The sequence below is a fragment of the Erinaceus europaeus genome, chromosome 4, assembly GCF_950295315.1.
Source record: "Erinaceus europaeus chromosome 4, mEriEur2.1, whole genome shotgun sequence".
In the NCBI taxonomy this organism is placed as follows: Eukaryota; Metazoa; Chordata; class Mammalia; order Eulipotyphla; family Erinaceidae; genus Erinaceus; species Erinaceus europaeus.
The window spans coordinates 143,189,496-143,208,238 of NC_080165.1; the positions used below are offsets into that span (position 1 = coordinate 143,189,496).

The 18,743-nt window shown below is 43.7% G+C and overlaps 1 protein-coding gene across 6 annotated transcripts in view; it reads left to right on the forward strand.

Moving 5' to 3' along the window:
• Positions 1 to 18,743, forward strand: part of SCML4 (Scm polycomb group protein like 4) — a 110,975-nt gene that overhangs the window by 42,924 nt on the left and 49,308 nt on the right. For 4 of the 6 annotated variants that reach the window (XM_060190674.1, XM_060190673.1, XM_060190669.1 and 1 more), the window contains exon 2: positions 13,166 to 13,368. The exons of 1 other annotated variant lie outside the window; for it this stretch is intronic. In XM_060190674.1, the coding sequence (XP_060046657.1) occupies positions 13,213 to 13,368 (156 nt within the window). In that variant the 5' untranslated portion in view covers positions 13,166 to 13,212. Of the gene's footprint in view, positions 1 to 13,145; positions 13,369 to 18,743 lie in introns of those variants that run through there. One more of the 6 variants, XM_060190670.1, reaches the window with a different exon arrangement.

The window sequence follows — 18,743 nt, forward strand, 5'->3', positions numbered from 1 at the left end:
TATTTTTCCCCTCTGCCCCTGTCTCTCTATCTGCCAAAGCTGGTCCATAGCTATGAAGTTCCACTGTTGCAAAGAAAGAAGGCGAGAGAGAGAGGAGGAGGAGGAGGAGGAGAGTGTTGGCCATCACGCCAGGTGTGCTGTATTGCTTGATGCTGTGGTCTATTTACATAATCACTGTTTCGCCTGAGACCCGCCCTGCCTGCAGGGCATTGGTTTAATCCCCACTGGCTAGATGGAATTCTCGCTCTTTTCCTTCTCTCCACCCACTCTCCTACCCACTTCCTTTTCCGGCCAGCCACTTCCACCTCGGAAGATATAAAGGCAGATTCTTTTCTGATGAATAAATACATTGCATTGCATTCCCGCTCAGCCATGAGTTCCTGGTCGTCTCTCTCCCGCCCGCAATGCTAGCCCAGCAGGAGACAGAGAGAGAGGGAGAAGGAGAGGGAGAGGGAGAGGGAGAGGGAGAGGGAGAGGGAGAGGGAGAGGGAGAGGGAGAGGGAGAGGGAGAGGAAGGAAGGAAGGAAGAATGAAAGGAGCTAACAAGAGACAAAACATTTTCCTTCTTATTTTAGTAGGTTTGAGTGTCCTCGCTTCATTGGCCTTCTTAGAATTTGGGGTTTGCGCTAGATAGACAAGCATACTCAATGACTTTTCCTACAATTGTTGAATTTATGGTAAGTATGTGTCCCAAGTTTCTAAATTATTTGGTCTGTGTTTCGTGTACCTGCAGAAGCTTCCTTCCTGTAGAATAAATATCCACTGGTGATACGGATGGTGTTTTATTCAATTGTCCTTGTTGCTAATATGAGGAAGCACATTCACTCCTACTTTCCCACTTTTGTGTTAGACTGGGTCTTCGATTATAAGAATTTATAGCAAATCATTCTTTTAAGACTGGCAGGACATAGTCACAGTTCTGAATGTAAAAGACCTCCAACTAAGAGGACTCTATCCAGATAGGTTATTGATCTGGTTTGGAGGAGTGAGGAAGAGCTTTTCAGACAAGTCACAACTGAAGAATTTCACTAACGCTAACCCAGACCTATAAGAAGTACTAGAGGGACTTAAGGGAAAGGACAGTGCATTTTCTCATATGGGGTAAGTAAAGAAACAAGGTAAGGAAAGAAGCAAAGTCAAAGGAAGACAAATCCTTGGGTTCAGATTGCAGATGTAAGGCCTTTTCCCAAGGGGAGTTGGGGGCAGGGAGTGGCTTACAAGGCGTGTGTGTTACCAGTGGACTTTAGTAAGTGGATATTGGTGCTTTGATGGTGGCTGAGGTGTGATAACATATTTTGAAGAAGTGAGAAATTGTGCTTCTTAAAATATTTATTTATGTATTTTCAATCATGATTGAAGCAGAGAGAAATAGAGAGAGGGGGAGAAAGAGGGAGAGAAAGAGAGATACCTGCAGCACTGCTCAATCACTTGTGAAGCTTCCCCTCTGCAGGTGGGGACCTGGGACTTGAACCCAGATTCAGGGACTCGAAGCAGGATTTTCATGCTTGTTAACTTGTGGTTTTTTACTGGTTTTTTTTTACTGGTTGCATCACTACCCAGTTCCTGAGAATGTGTCCTCCTAAAATACTTATAGTTTAATTAATCAAGGGTACTTCAAAAGCAAATGCATATTATGAAGTACAGAAGTTCAGTCTTTTAATTACTAATTGCATTTAAAATCCTTGGCACAGGGTGAGGCTGGACTATACAGGAGATGAGGCTCATTGAAGACATCTTGGAAGCTCCATACTATGTCCTGGTTCTGCCTTGTGGAGCCACATGGAATAATTCACCATGTCTCCAGGCTAAACATCCTCAATTATTTCAGCTCTTGCACATAGAAAAGTTTCCATTTGTGTTTCTCTCCTCCTGTTGGATCCTATGTTTATTTTAATTCTTGCCTCTAGAAACAAGTGTAAAACTCCAGATGTTTTGTGGACAATGGTTTTTTGTTTGTTTGTTTGTTTCCCTTCATCTGGACATGGCATAATCTAGCTTCCCAAAAGCTTTGCAATTGAAGGGCCACACTGTCGACTAATATGACTTGTCATTCATCAAAGCTCTTAGATGCCCTTCACACGAGAGCCTGCTCTATCGAGTCTCTTCGGTACATCTGTGAGTGATATTTTAGCTGTTTCATCTTTTTACAAGTTCCTTTTATTGATGTGGTCTACCCAGCTAGGCATGTCTGAATGTCAGCTCTGTGATCTGTCACATCAGCTCCGAGACTAGTGTCATCTGCTTACTTGACTGTCTCAGCTTCCAGACTTCCATCCACGTCACTGGGGAGACTGAAACTAGAGACTTGTCACTAGCGATGACCTGTAGTGATGTCACCATTCACGTGATTGGGAATGTAGAGTGTGGCTCATCCCACCCCAAAGTATTGCTCAAGCTGAATAAATCATTCTGGTACTTTATTTTTATTGACTTATTTTTTTTCAAAAATACCTTGGGAATGAAGATGGTTTGAGGTCGTGACTTCTGAATGGATTTCCTTCCCAAACTTCCCTGAGCAAATTTAGATTCAGCCTTAAATTTTAAGGGAACCTTTTCTTGGGGAGTCTGTGTTCCAGTCTCGGTGATATCCACACTCCTTTCGGAAGTTTACCCTTGTTCACTTGTTTGAATGGTCAGTTCTTACTGGTCACATCCAGAATCCACAGGATTCTAGAATGCTGGTCATAGAACCTAGCACACAGAGGTATCTGGAAATATCTGTCAAGCAACTAAAGGGGTGGTTAAGGGGAGAGATGACTGCTTCTGGCCAGCATTTCACTACCGGGACTAAGAAATTTCTTTTTGGTTCTGCTCATGTGGTATCTGTAAAGCCTGTGGGGCCAACAGACCATGTGAAGGAGGCCAGCAGAGGAGAGAATGTGAAGAGAGGGATGGGGTCACCCACACATCATCTCAGATGGAGCTGGCACTGGGTTTTGTGTATTGCACCAAAGTGAAGGACTACAGGGCAGGAGGGTGGGGAGGAGGTTGGTGGGGGCAGGAGGCTCCGGGATCCTGGTGTATGACAGTGTACAAGGACCTAGGCTGGAGTTGACAGTGTTTTCCAGACACCTATCACACTGAGATGAAAACTTTTACACATGTACAAGGTCTCCCACTGTGAAAGCCATGTGATCCGTGGTGACGCTTCCTCCGGTGTGGTAGGGGTCTGGCTTAAACCTGGGCCATTCTCACGGCAAAGCAGACATACTACCTAAGTGAGATAACTTACCTTTCACTTAGAGAAAAACAAAATAACACCAGAGGAGTGGGTTTTTTGTTTGTTTGTTTGTTTTGGTTTTGGTTCTCCTAGTCCCAACTCCTCTTGCTCTTTTTTCATTCCACTTCTGGGTCACATGAGAATTTGTATTCTGAACATATGGAAACCTGGAGATTTTTCCTCGTGAAATCAGGGTAAGAGAGAGACAGTGACAGTGCCAGGCACTAAATGTCCTGTTTCCTCACTCCCCTCCCATCCCCAGAACCTGGAAACCACCCCCACTAGCTGGTCAAACCTAGAAGGGAGACAGCACTAGCGTTCTGCTCTGTGGGAAGAGATGAGGGGCATACAATTCTCTGGATGCATCTGAGGGAATTTCTCTAACTTGGTAAATAAGAAAAGATTTTGTTGCACATGGCCCTGGGGCACTCTGCCCATGAGCTTGATTGGGAAGGAGCTTGATTGGAAGCCTATTGACTCTTCTTTGCTGAAAGAGCAAAAGAGAACATTGATTTGAAAAGAATGTGGAATTCATTTATTTACTAGATAGAGACAGAGAGAAAGTGAGAGGGAAGGGGTAGGTTGAGAGGGAGAAAGAAAGAGAGACACCTGCAGACCTGCTTCAATACTTGTGAAGCTTTCCCTCAGCAGGTGGGGGTAGGGGTGGGAGGTTTGAGCATGCGTCCTCGTGTATTGCAGCACGCACACTCAACTAGGTGTGCCACCACCTGGCCCCTGGGAAGACTGATCTGACCTTGAAGAGCAGTGATTTCTCTCACACAGATGATGCTGTGCTCACAGTTATCTTCCTCTCAGATCCGATGGCAGCCTGATGGCATGGCCACAGCAAGTACCCCCTGATTGCTGCCTGCTGCTGACAGGCCAGGACGCTGCCACCCACGGGTCACATTGTCTGCTTCCCACAGCAAGTCCAGACATCACTGAGAGAGTGACTCTGAAACACCTGCTCCCCTCTCGGGCCCTGCAACCACAGAGACTCAACGTGTGTCTACCGCGGAGCGTAGACTACCAAACTACCGAAAGTGGGAAGCCAGAGTCAGTTTCAGGACTGCTGTTCACTTTCTCTTGTCTCTCATTTTTAACATGCTTCTCAGCTTGTCTTTCCCTAGAATCAAAAGTGTCAGTTTCTGGGTTGTATTCATACTTTTTTTTTTTTTTGGGGGGGGGCTACTGCTGTATCCTGCAAATGTGGATCCAAGCTGGTGTATCTTTATTAGGACAGTGATTTCTTTTTTTTAAAGTTTTTATTAATGATTTAGCAATGACTTATAAGATTGTAAAATAACAGGGGTATAATTTCACACAGTTCCCACCACCAGAGTTCCATATTATATCTTCTCTATTAGAAACATCCCTATTCTTTATCCTTCTGGGGATGTGGACCAAAATTCTTTATGGAGTATAGAAGGTGGAAGATCTGGCTTCCATAATTGCTTCTCTGCTGAACATGGACATTGGCAGGTGGATCCATACCCCCAGCCTGTTTCTATCTTTCCCTAGTGGGGTAGGGCTCTGAGGAGTTGGGGTTCCGGGACACATTGATGAGGTTGTCTATCCAGGAAGGTCAGGTTGGCATCATGGTAGCATCTGCAACTTGGTGGATGAAAGGCCATGAGATACAAAGCAGGACAAATTGTTCAGTAAACAGGAACCCAAAGAAAGGAATGAGCCCTCGGTCAGCTCGATGGAGTTTACAGTTAATGGTCTGTATATACTGTCCTCACATTGGGGAGCTTCTCTTTACTACTGTCCAGCTTTCTAGGCCTATTTGCCACTCTGACACCATCTTCCCAGACAATACTTTTAATCCACCAGCATGTCAGCTATTGGGCTCCGGCAAAAATTACTAAAACTCTGGATCTCTTGGAACATGCCTGAAATAAACTTCCTAGCTTCTTCCCATATGAAGACCCTTAGTTTCATTTGCTCTACTCCTACCTCTAGGACAGTGATTTCTTTGAGAACTAAAACTGAGTTGGTCTGTGTCACTACCTAGAACTGTCTGAGTGCCTTAAGTGCTTCAGTGGTTTGCATAGAGTATCATAATAAAGATGTTATAGTTAGTATTTCTATACTTTGCACAACTAACTATGTGCCTGAAGTTGTAGAAAAATGTCTGTGATACAAAAGAATTAGTCCCTGGGTGACATCCTCGCGGGGTTCACAGGCCTCAGGACTGGAGACTGGGTCCCCACTCCTTGAGGCATTGACGTAGAGAGTCGCTGTTTGTGCTGTCTGAAGCTCATTGCTGTATTGTTAGAAACCCTTAAGAATTTTTCTCAGCAAAGCATTCTAAAGGAATCTAGGTTGGCAGTTGGTTTATATTACCAAAAAAAAAATTCATCTTGACAAGAGAGCTTGCTTTGTAGATAAAGATTGAACTAGAAAGGACCAAACACCAAACCACCAGTGCTTTCTTAAAACTAAATGTAAAATATAAAAAGAGAACAAAACAGGAAATAGTGGTTAAAAAGAAATACTCGTAGCTGCCCTAAAAAGTGCCTTTTCTTTTTTTTTTTTTTTTTAATATTTATTTTATTTATTTATTCCCTTTTGTTGCCCTTGTTCCCTTGTTGTTTTATTGTTGCAGTTATTATTGTTGTCGTTGTTGGATAGGACAGAGAGAAATGGAGAGAGGGAGGGGAAGACAGAGAGGAGGAGAGAAAGATAGACACCTGCAGACCTGCTTCACTGCCTGTGAAGCGACTCCCCTGCAGGTGGGGAGCCGGGGTTCGAACCGTGATCCTTATGCCGGTCCTTGTGCTTTGCGCCACCTGCGCTTAACCCGCTGCGCTACAGCCCGACTCCCTAAAAGTGCCTTTTCTTACACTGTAAAATGTGAATTCGGAAAGTCACTGGTTCCACCTCCTAGCAGAGACCATTCTTTCCAGCCAGGGTTACCTTAATGCTACCCAAAGTACTCTAGCCATCCTTCTAGAAGTCTTGGATCTGCTTGAATTCAGTTAAGTGTGCTCTTCTAGCCGACTGACTGGACTGTCATGTACCGACTACCTATTTTTCCACTTAGTGCTACTTCTCTCTCTCTGCCACCAGGATGACCAGAGTTATCAATGGGGCTTGGTGCCTGTATGAGGAATGCACACACACACACACCCCCAATGCCTTATGGTCTTTTTCTTTTCTTTTTGATAGAAATTGAGAGGGGATGGGGGTCGGGCGGTGGCGCAGTGGGTTAAGCGCATGTGGCGCAAAGCGCAGGGACCAGCGTAAGGATCCCGGTTCGAGCCCCCGGCTCCCCACCTGCAGGGGAGTCGCTTCACGGGCGGTGAAGCAGGTCTGCAGGTGTCTCTCTTTCTCTCTCCCTCTCTGTCTCCCCCTCTTCTCTCCATTTCTCTCTGTCCTATCCAACAACAAATTGTGTCAACAAGGGCAATAATAATAACCACAACGAAGCTACAACAAGGGCAACAAAAGGGGGGAAAAAATGGCCTCCAGGAGCGGTGGATTCATGGTGCAGGCACCGAGCCCAGCAATAACCCTGGAGGAGGAAAAAAAAATAATAAAAAAATAAAATAAAATAAAATAAAATAAAATAAGAAATTGAGAGGGGAGGGGAACAAAGAAAGGAAGAGAGAAATAGACAGCACTACTTCACTGCTTTTAAGGCTCTTCCCTACAGGAGGGGACTGAGGGCTTGAACCCAGCTCCTTGCACATGTGTCCCACCACCTGACCACCCCTAGTGCCTTCTGTTATATCCTTTAAGGATGTGGCTTGAAGGATCCTGTCTCCTTGGCTGGCTCCGGCTCTGTGTACTGTCTGCTGTCCACATTCTGACCCTAGGAAGGCAGCGGAAGAACTTTGTGCAATGAAACTTGGGCTGGAATCCAAGTACAATCCCGGTAATGGGGGTGTCATGCTAGTTCTCTGGACCTCAGTTTCTTCTCTGTGAGTCCAAGGACAGTAGCAGTGATCTCGCAGAGCTGTGGATAAAGAAACAAGTGATGTAGGTCAAGGTCATCACCTCGGCTCATTAGACCATCCAACAGTCCTGCCTGCCCCTGCTCTGCCAACAGCTCTGTGCATTCAGCTTGCTTTGCCTGGTCAGCTTCTTACACTTTTCCCGTCACTGGTTCTCCCAGCCATACTAGAAACGATCCCCTCCGCCAGCGTTCTCGTAACATTTCACAAGACATCTCTGTTATATACCATCAATCTCACATATTATTACTGTCTCTTTCCTTGTCTGCGTTTCTATCAATGAGTAGCTCAGATGTGTCTTCTTTCTTATCTGTCGTTCAAGTGCTGAAGCACAATTTTGGGCGTTCACTGCGTCTTCAGCAGCTAGTCTTTGGGTGAGTTTATAAATGAAGAGTTCCTGAATGAACGACTACATAAACTTACGCCTCAAGGAAACCTCAGTCACACCGTGAGGCTAGTGTCTACTTTGTAGTTGGTGTTTTTCCTCACACTTGACCATTAACCAGGACTTTCATTTTCTTTTCTTTTTTTTTTTTAATTTAAGAAAGGATTAATTAAAAAAAACCATAAGGTAGGAGGGGTATAACTCCACACAATTCCCACCACCCAATCTCCATAACCCACCCCCTCCCCTGATAGCTTTCCCATTCTCTATCCCTCTGGGAACATGGACCCAGGGTCATTGTGGGTTGCAGAAGGTGGAAGGTCTGGCTTCTGTAATTGCTTCCCCGCTGAACACGGGTGTTGACTGGTCCGTCCATACTCCCAGTCTGCCTCTCTCTTTCCCTAGTAGGGTGTGTCTCTGGGGAAGCGGAGCTCCAGGACACATTGGTGGGGTCTTCAGTCCAGGGAAGCCTGGCCAGCATCCTGGAGGCATCTGGAACCTGGTGACTGAAAAGAGAGTTAACATACGAAGCCAAACAAATTGTTGAGCAATCATGGACCCAAAGCTTGGAATAGTGGAGAGGAAGTGTTGGGGGGTACTCACTGCAAACTCTAGTGTACTTCTGCTTTCAAGCATATATTTTGAGTAGTTTATGGGTACGTGTGAACATATGCTCTCTCTCACAGAAACTGGTGTATATCTAGGTTATGGGACTTTGTTAGAAAGTGAACCACCTGAGATGAAATTAGAGTGTACTATAAGAGGAAAGGTCTCACCCGAGTAATGAAGCTGAAGGGTTGTCATTCCACTCGTGAAGTCTCTGGACACAGTCTGAGGTGAAGCATGTTGAGGTGGCCATCGTTGCGTTGGGACTTTCATTTTCATATGCTGGATTTGCAAGACTAGCAGGCAAAATGTCACCCCTAGAGCAGATCTTAAGGTCTGTGGCTTCAGTTGTGATATTTGTAGTCAAGCTTTGTTTTGGTAACAAGATACAAAGAAAACCAGCAACAAACTACTCAATTGAACATGTCAGGCCAGGATTTGACAACTGCTTAAATGTTATGCCTTTGAGATTTAGAGATCTGATGATTAAGCTCTTCTAAGAACAGACTGTTTAACCTTTTGCTGTTTAATACAGCTCTTAGTTTCAAGATGGTTTCCAAATCTGACATGAGCAAAGACAGTCTAGATTCCCCTGGAGTCTGCAGCTGAAAACAGAAATTCAGAAGCCTGCATCCATGCTTCTAGGATTCTAGCAGTTCTCAAGTCATTTACATATTTGGTGCATCAAATTATGTAATCAAAATAGGATGGTTTGGGGGTAGCTTTTTAGTCTCGGAAGTTCTTTGAAGATGGGGGAAATCTGTTAGTGCTCACTTCAGGGTCTATCAAAACACTCCCATCTGTCTGCCATCTATTGGCAGGCATTCTTAATCAACCTCCTCTGTTATTTTCGGTCATAGGTTCTGTTTGACTTCTTGTTACAATTTTTTTGCTGTTAAAATAGTGACCAGTGAAAAACTCTGTGGCTCAGGATCCAGAATTGTTACAAACATGAGAACACGAGTATGTTAGAAACATGTCCTTATAGGCATGCATATTGCTGGGCTGTTCAGGATCTTCGGTGTGGTAACTGGCACATCTTATCAGAATTTATTTTTCTTAGGAGGTTATCAGTAAAGTTTAGAATCTCATGGTAACTGGCTTTCTTTTGCTCTGTTCTCCCCTTTATTGGGGGATTAATGTGTTACATTTGACAGTGAATCCAATTGTTACTGTCTGTTTTCCATAGTTACAGCCCTTCCTTGCCCACACCCCCAATCCCGTCCGTCTTATTTCTACTGCATTCTAACATCAGGACTCTTCCTTGTTTTTAATGTTGTTCTTTACTAATTTTACTTGACTTTTTTTTCTAGTTAGTATCTTATTTTTGGGACCCGAAGCTTTTCTCCCATCTTTTCCAAGGTGTCTGGATCTGCTCTTGGAAGATATATTTTAAATATTGTGAGTAGTTTCTTCTAACTTGGAAATTACTTCACGAAGACATTTAGAGTTAAAAGTACTCTAGGTCAGAATAATCTTTTTGATTTTGTTTTTAAAGTCTTGTTGCTTAGAATTCTACCTATTTGTGACCAGCATCTTCCTAATCAGTGGGTGAAGTGTTTGATTAGGTTCATGGCATTTAATCGAAGAGACTGCGGGATGGTTCCCCAATCTCCAGGCAGCTCTCCAGCTCTGAGGTGGTTACTATGCCACAGATAATACTCTGTTGCTCCTTCATTGGCATAAGACTTGTTGATAAGATTTATTCGTCTGGAGAGATCTCTCATATATGCGAAGGTGGATATACTATAAAAGGAAATGGAAATATAGCACAAGTTCTGTTGTTTTCCCTCACATTAGGGAGAGGGAAGAACAATAGAAAAACCCAGGGGGTCGGGCAGTGGTTAAGCGCACATAGTACTAAGTGCAAGGACTCACGCAAGGATCTGGGGTTGAGCCCCCTGTTCCCCACCTGGAGGGGGATGGCTTCACGAGCAGATAGCAGGTCTGCAGATGTCTTTCTCTCTCTCTCTTTCTCTCTCTATCTTTCCCTCCTATCTCAATTTTTCTCTATCCTATCCAATAAGTGGAAAAAACGTCACCAGAATGTAGGCATTGAGCCCTCAGTGAAAAAAAGAAGAGAAACCCCAGCTAAAAGATGACTTCTGCTGTAGAAAAAATTTCCTGACATATTGAGAGATTCAACCGTAGTTCCATAAAATTCTGAGTGACACGAAGCCTCAGGATAATGCATTAATTATTTTGTTGCCCTCCTTTACGAGACGTGCGTGCCTGAGGCCCCTTGTTGGATCCCTGGTGCCATGCGTGCTGGTGTGGTGTCCTGACTTGCTTTCATATTATTTAAATCATAAAACAAAAGAATCTTTTTCAAGTTTACCAGAGCACTAGGGATTGACTTTGGAGCCTCAAGTATGAAAAATCTTTTCTTTGCATAACTATTATGTTATCCCCCCCCAGCCTTAAACAAGTCATTTTGTTTTGTTCTACTTTATTATTTATTTACCCATTCATTTAGGATAGAGACAGAAAGAAACTGAGAGGGAAGGAGAAGATAGAGTGTGAGAGAGAAATAGCTACACCTGCCGTGCTACTTTTCTGCTTGTGAAGCTTCCTCCCCTCCAGGGGGCCTTGTTTGTTTGTGACATGTGCTCGCTCTGGGTGCACCACCAGCTGGTCCCTAAACAAGCCTTTTTTTGCCCCCAGGGTTATTGCTGGGGCTCAGTGCCTGCACTTCAAATCCACTGCTCCTGGAGGTTATTTATTTATTATTTTTTAAATATTTATTTATTCCCTTTTGTTGTCCTTGTTGTTTTATTGTTGTAGTTATAATTGTTGTCATTGATGTCGTCATTGTTGGATAAGACAGAGAGAAATGGAGAGAGGAGGGGAAGACAGAGAGGGGGAGAGAAAGACAGACACCTGCAGACCTGCTTCATCGCTTGTGAAGTGACTCCCCTGCAGGTGGGGAGCCGGGGGTTCCGGATCCTTATGTCGGTCCTTGTGCTTTGCACTTAACCTGCTGTGCTACTGCCCGACTCCCAATAAGTCTTTTGTGTGTGTGTGAAGAATTAGCTCAGTTCATAAAGCATCTTAACTCAACTGTGGAAGAATGAGGCCAATTGATCTTTGGTGAAAGCTCTCATTTCTAATACCTTCTCTGGTAGTTTTGTTTTGGTTTTGTTTTCTTGTTGAATTTTGATCTGGACACTAGTGAGTAAGATGTTGACTCCTCATTCAAGGCAAAATAGAAAGGTAGCAGCACACGTCTTAGGAAAAAAATTCCCTTTTCTAGGCTGTAAAGAAAAATTAATATTGAAGGAGAAACTTAGTTATGATGGTTCAAAATGAAGTTCAAACCAAGTGTCACATGATGAAAATTTTACTTAAATAAAATTCTTTGGTTCCTGGATTTACCTCTTTTTGGTCATAATTAATTGACTCTTAAGTTCTCCTTGATTATATCTTGAGCCTCAAGTCTTTGATTATATCTGCTACATTATTTCATATACCAGTAAGGAAAAAAAATCCTTATGAAAATTTGATGTGCCTACAATGCTTGCCTGATTTGTGAGTTATTAATGTGTGTGTGCACATGCATATGTAAAATGTTATGTAGAATCAATAAGATATAGTATTTTTCTTAAATTAAAAAAAAGAGGCCCTAGTGGTGACGCACATGGTTAAGTGCATATATTACCATGCATGCACAAGGTACCAGGTTCAAGCCCCTAGTCCCCAGGTGCAGGGAGAAACCTTCATGAGTAGTGTAGCAGTGCTGCAGGCCTCTCTTTCTCTCTCTCTCTCTCTCCTTTCTAGCTCTCCCTCCCTCTCAATTTCTCTCTGTTCTATCAAAATAAATAAATAAATTTTAAAAATGAAGGAAAATTGATGGCCTTAATGACATGTCTTATCTATCTGAAATATTTAATAACACAGCTCCTTATGCTGTAACGTTGTTTGTTAAGCATAATGTTTCTAAGGACAGATAAGATCGACAGAAATGGTTAATACTCAGAGAATTTTAACAAAGCGAGCAAACTCGTATCCAAAAAGAATGCTCAGAGTTTCTCCTGGTGCCTCCCCCCCCCCCCCTTTGTTACTGCAAAGTAGAAATGGCAACAGGGGCTGGGTGGCGGTGCATCTGGTTGAGTGCTCACGTTACAGTGTGCAAAGACCTGGGTTCAAGCACTTGGTCCTCACCTGCAGGGAGAAAGCTTTGCAAGGTGAAGCCATGCTGCAGGTGTCTCTTTTTATCTCTCCCTCTCTATCACCCCCTCCCTCTCAATTTCTGACTATCTCGAACCAATAAATAAATAAAGATAATAAAACATTTTTTAAAAAAGTAAAAATAGCCAGAAAGTGAAGGCCAATGCGGGCTGGCTAAGCTAAATATTAAAATGGCGCCTCTCCTCCTCAGTTACAGTTTCATTTGCACGTATACTGACTGTGCTGTATATAACTTGCCATTCTATTTTTTAGCTTTAGGCCACGTTAAAATGATAAAGCTTTATATAAGTCTGTCAACATTTTAATTGAAGAACATAATGAACTTAGATACAATGGATTTTAAATTTCTTTCACGGGAAAAAAAAAGAGTCACAATAACTGATGACCCAACTTACAAAAACAGAAGTAAATATGAAAAAAAAGTTTATGTATTTAATTCTACTTTTGTATCAGTTCAGTTGAATAAACTTGGGGAAAGTGAGACGCAAAGTTGTTTCCTTGGTGGAGACGCAACCAGCTGTGTTCAGAGACAGGACTGTCTCGTCCTCTCCACATAGGCTCTCCCCTACTTCATCATGGCCCATAGCTCCATCTCCTGGTAATTATAGCAGGACTCCTACCCCACTGGAAAAACTTGCAGCTTTTCTGCCTTCTCCCTCCCCCCTCAATTTGGCCTTTCTTTCCAAGAAGCAGCAGCAGTTATGGTTTAAGTCACCAAACCAAGTTTATGTCTGCCTCACAAACCAAACACTTGTATTTTTTGTTTGTTTTTTTGTTTGCTTTTGTGCCTGGACTGATTCTCAGCGCCAGAAGATCTGTCGCCTTCATCTGCGAGACTGGCACCTGCAGAGATGGAGTCTCAGAAGGTCCCTGGGAGAAAGCGCGGCCGACCGCCCCTCCACCCCGCACCCTTGAAGATGGCGGTTCGCAGCCTTTATCCTGCTTCAGCTGTGTCTTTACCGGGCGTGAAGGTCCCCAAGAAGAGAGGGAGGAAACCGGGATACAAGGTAGGGCTTCTTCAGTTCTTTCCTCCAAGCCAGTCTATGCGTCAGGGCAGTCGGCTTCGGCTGGAAGCTTCCAGCCTAGTGTGATGACAGGCTGGGCGCCCAGGAAGGACAGCAGGAGCCCTCAGTGCTTCCCAGAGAGGAGGGAGACTGCTGGCGACAGCCTGGCACATGAGGCCGGCTGCTGCTGCTTGTGTCTGTACAAGTAAAGCTGGCAAATTACCCCAGATGGGAAACTGCCAGATGAGCAGATGTTGGGGGTAGCCAAACACATGTTACTATTACTGAATATTTTTAGTTAATTTAATTTATATATATATATATATATATATATATATATATATAGTTTTATTTATAGAAAGGAAACACTGACAAAACCATAGGATAAGAGGAGTACAATTCCACACAGTTTCCACCACCAGAACTCCAGAACTCATCCCCTCCCCTGATAGCTTTCCTATTTATCCCTCTGGGAGTATGGACCCAGGGTCATTGTGGGATGCAGAAGGTGGAAGGTCTGGCTTCTGTAATTGCTTCCCCGCTGAACATGGGCGTTGACTGGTCGGTCCATACTCCCAGCCTGCCTCTCTCTTTCCCTAGTGGGGCAGGGCTCTGGGGAAACAGAGTTCCAGGACCCATTGGTGACGTTGTCTGTCCAGGGAAGTCTGGTCACATCCTGCTAGCATCTGGGAACCTGGTGGCTGAAAAGAGAGCTAACATACAAAGCCAAACAAATTGTTGACTAATCATGGACCTAAAGGCTGGAATAGTGCAGATGAAGTGTTGGGGGATCCTCCATTTTGTAGATAGCTAGTAGGAATATTTTAGTTATATTTCAAAGGGCCTGTAGCTATACTAGTGTGTGTGTGTGTATGTGTGTGTTTTGCCTGAGCCTGAAATCTGATATGCAGGTGGATCCAAGTTATTGTCTGGGGAGATGATGTCATGGCTGGGAAAAGGACCAGAAAGCTGGATCAGGGAAGAGAGTAGCTCCCTAATATGGGAAACGGGTATAAATATTGTTGACTGTAAACCCCATCAATTTGATGTGATCTGGGGCCCATATTCAGCTTAGGAGCCTGTGTGACCTCTGCATCCCTCTAGATCTGAACTCACATTCTGTGGTCACGAGTAGGAACATTCCAAGCTGCCCCAATATCAGGATCTATCTTCCTCAGGTGTGGCATAGAGTATGTTGTCCATCCTCCCTTCAGAGGATGGAACATTCTCTACCATTGTTGATCCAAGTTGAGGGCAAAGTCCTATGGGGGCCCACAAAGGGATCTATTTTGTTGTTCCTGATAGAAATGACCAGTAACAATGGAGAGAGGGATTTATTCAAGTTCTAGGCCCATCAAGACTCCCCGATAAGTGCCCCAGCTGGTGGAATGGCCTGATAGTGACTAAAGAGTCATCATTAAAGTATGCCAGTCTCTTGCCCTTATTCAGATTTTGCAGTCCTTGCTTTGATAGGGTTAGCTTTGGAGTGAATGAGAGAACTGTAATAGGAGGTAAGTGAGGAGGGTATCTAAGTCTAAGTGGACGCTATTTCATTATGAACTTGATACTGACTCACTACAGACTATTGTGTATTTTTGCTTTCAGGTATTTATTTTGCCCTAGTTTATGGATACATGTGAACATGTGCTCTATCTAATGGGACCTGGCCTATATCTAGGTTTTGGGACTTTGTTAGGAAGTGAACCTCCTGGAATGGAATTAGAGAATCCTATGAAAGGAAAGGTCTCACCTGAGTGATGAGGGTGAAGGGTTGACATTCCATGTCTGACGTCTCTGCACACAGTCTGAGGTGAAGCATGCTGAGATGGAACTCGTTGCATTGATTAGGTTGGAATCAGCAGATGCAATATCATTTGGCCTGACTTGAGAGAAGCATGCAGGGAAGTGAGCCCCACCCCAGAGGCTCCAGGATTGGGAGAAATATAGGCTCTATAGAGGAAGCGGGAGATTCCTATTGTCTTAGGGTTTAAGAAGACAGTAGATAGTTATTTCAATAATCACATTGTTTGGCAATTGGGTTCACTTTGAAAAATCCCTTTGTTAGGATTTGCTGTATCATACACACCATCACCATATTTAATGTCCTTTGACATTATTTGCATATGGCTATGCCACCGGTTGCTTTTGTTCTCCCTGAACTAAGCTTTTAAGAGAGTCAATATATCAAAGACTCAGCCTATGTATTTAAAAGACTCAGTCTGTGCTTTAAAAAGTTTGAGATATTCAATCAGTTTTTCCCCTCTCATATAGCTTAACTAGTGATTTATATGACTGCAAATTAATAGGAGTATACATAAACACCATCCCCACCACCAAAAGACCGTGTCCCATCCCATCCCCCCATCCCCATGAAGCTGAACATCCACCCAGGGTTTTTACTTTGGTGCCCTACTACAATTTAATTTATCTTGAAGACAGAGAGAGACCTGTAGTGCTATTTCACCGCTTATCAAGTTCCCCTCCCCCTGTAGGCAGAGACCAGGGCCTCGACCCCGGGTTCTTGTACACTGTAACGTGTGCACTCAACCAGGTGCACCCTTGCCCAGGCCCACTAAACATGTATTCTTTTTTTAAAAAAAATATTTATTCATTCCCTTTTATTGCCCTTGTTTTTATTGTTGTAGTCATTGATATTGATTTTGTTGTTGTTGGATAGGACAGAGAGAAATGGAGAGAGGAGGGGAAGACAGAAGAGGAGAGAAAGATAAACACCAGCAGACCTGCTTCACCGCCTGTGAAGCGACTTCCCTGCAGGTGGGGAGCCGGGGGCTCGAACCGGGATCCTCAGCTGGTCCTTGTGTTCTGTGCTACGTGTGCTTAACCCGCTGTGCTACCACCCGACTCCCTTAAACATGTATTATTTTATTTTATTTATTTAAGAAAGGAGACATTAACAAAACCATAGGATAGGAGGGGTACAGCTCCACACAATTTCCACCACCCGATCTCCATATCCCACCCCCTCCCCTGATAGCTTTCCCATTCTTTATCCCTCCGGGAGTATGGACCCAGGGTCGTTGTGGGTTGCAGAAGGTAGAAGGTCTGGCTTCTGTAATTGCTTCCCTGCTGAACATGGGCATTGACTGGTCGATCCAGACTGCCTCTCTCTTTCCCTAGTAGGGTGGGTCTCTGGGGAAGCAGAGCTCCAGGACATATTGGTGGGGTCGTGAGTCCAGGGAAGTCTGGTCAGCATCATGCTGGCATCTGGAACCTGGTGGCTGAAAAGAGAGTTAACATACAAAGCCAAACAAATTGTTGAACAATTATGGACCTAAAGGCTGGAATAGTGCAGATGAAGTGTTGGGGGGTACTCACTGCAGACTCTTGTGTACTTCTGCTTTCAGGTATATATTTTGCCCTAGTTTATGGATATGTGTGAACATATGTTCTATATCAGGGGACCTGGTCTATATCTAGCTTTTGGGACTTTTGTTAGGAAGTGAACCACCTAGAATGGAATTAGAGAATACTATGAAAGGAAAGGTCTCACCTGAGTAATGAAGCTGAAGGGCTGTCATTCCACACCTGAAGTCTCTGGACACAGTCTGAAGTGAAGCATGCTGGGGTGGCACTTGTTGCATCGATTAGGTTGCGATCGGCAGATGCAGAAATATTTGATATGAATTGAGAGAAACATGCAGGAAAGTGGGCCCCACCCTAAGGTCCTAGGACTGGGGGAAATATAGTCTTTATAGTGGAAATGTGAGGTTCCTGCTGTCTTAGGGTTCAAGAAGACAATGGATAGTTATTGTTATCATCACATTATTTGGTAATTGGGTTAACTTTGAATAGTCCCTTTGTTAGGGTTTGTTGTATAATACCCAGCATCTTGCATATAGCTGTGCCACTGGTTGCTTCTGTTCTGCCTGGTCTAGGCTTTTGAGAAAGTCCACATATCAAAGACTCAGCCTATAAACATGTATTCTTAACTCTCATATCCATCTGGGTTCGAGCCCTTGGTCCCACCTGCAAGTCTTGAAAGTGGTGAAGCAGTGTTGCAGGAATCTCTCTCTGTCTCTCTCCCTTCCTATCACCCCCTTCCCTCTCAATTTCTGGTTATCTCTAACTAATAAATAAATAAATAAATATTTAAAAAATTAAAGTAAAAATAGCTAGAAAGTGAAGATTGTGACCAGTGCAGGCTGGCAAAGCTAAAAATTAAAATGGAGTTTATAAAATTAATGTGGGGAGTCAGGCAGCGCAGTAGCGCGGCGGGTTAAGTGCACGTGGCGCAAAGCGCAAGTACTGGCATAAGGATCCCAGTTTGAGCCCCTGGGTCCCCACCTGCAGGGAAGTCGCTTCACAAGCAGTGAAGTATGCAGGTGTCTATCTTTCTCTCCCCCTCTCTGTCTTCCCATCCTCTCTCCATTTCTGTCCTATCCAACAACATCAACAACAACATCAATAATAACTACAACAATAAAGCAACAAGGGCAACAAAAAGGGAATAAATAAATAAATAAACTTAAAAAAATTAATATGCCTTTCAGGCTCTGAGCTTTCTCCTGACTAGGGCGGCTATTGAAGCCACTTTCCAGAACTCCCTCGTCATTTATTTTAGTAGAAGCAGATGATGTCTCTGAGACATTTAAAATTCATAGTGCAAGACCAGTGTCAAAGGACAAAGAAGAGTTTCCCCAAACAGAGCCTCAGCATGAGAATTCAGGCTGTTAATTCATAGTTTCCATCCTATAAAAGGCGCTGACATCAAGTTTGGCTCCAGCGAGATGTATCAGGCAAAATTCAAGTCCTGTGACTCTGAAGAATTAACGATCTGGAGATTTGGGGGCAGGGGGTGCAAAAAAAAAAACCCACACATTCTGTGATGTGACTGCAATCACATAAAGCAGAAACCCAAACCTGAGGGAGAGATTCTGTTCTGAGGTGTTTGAAGAGGCTACTCAGGAAGAAAGACCATTAAGCCTGTTCTCCATTAGCCCTTCGGGGGCATTATAAAACAAGCTTCAGAAGTTTCCCTTCATTTATTTTTTCTGGAAATAAAGAGCTTATGTTTCTGTCTTGAAATCTGAATGCTCAACCCCAAATGCAAATTGGGAATTAACTCCCGTATTTTTTGAGAAAATGTATGGAAATTATTTCAGGTCAATAGGAAGACAAAGCTTCTGGAAAAATCTGTAATGAATTCAACCTTTATCCCTTTGGTTCTCCACAGTCCTTCCCAACTGTTAAAAAGGAGAGAGAGAGAGAGAGAGAGAGAGAGAGAGAGAGAGAGAGAGAGAGAGAACAGATGGCAGGGTAGGGAAGGTTACTCAAAGTTATTTGGGGGTCATTGCTTTCAGTAAAAGATGCTTTTACTCAGCGTCTCATGAAGCTGTCTCCTGTCACTAGTTATTTTT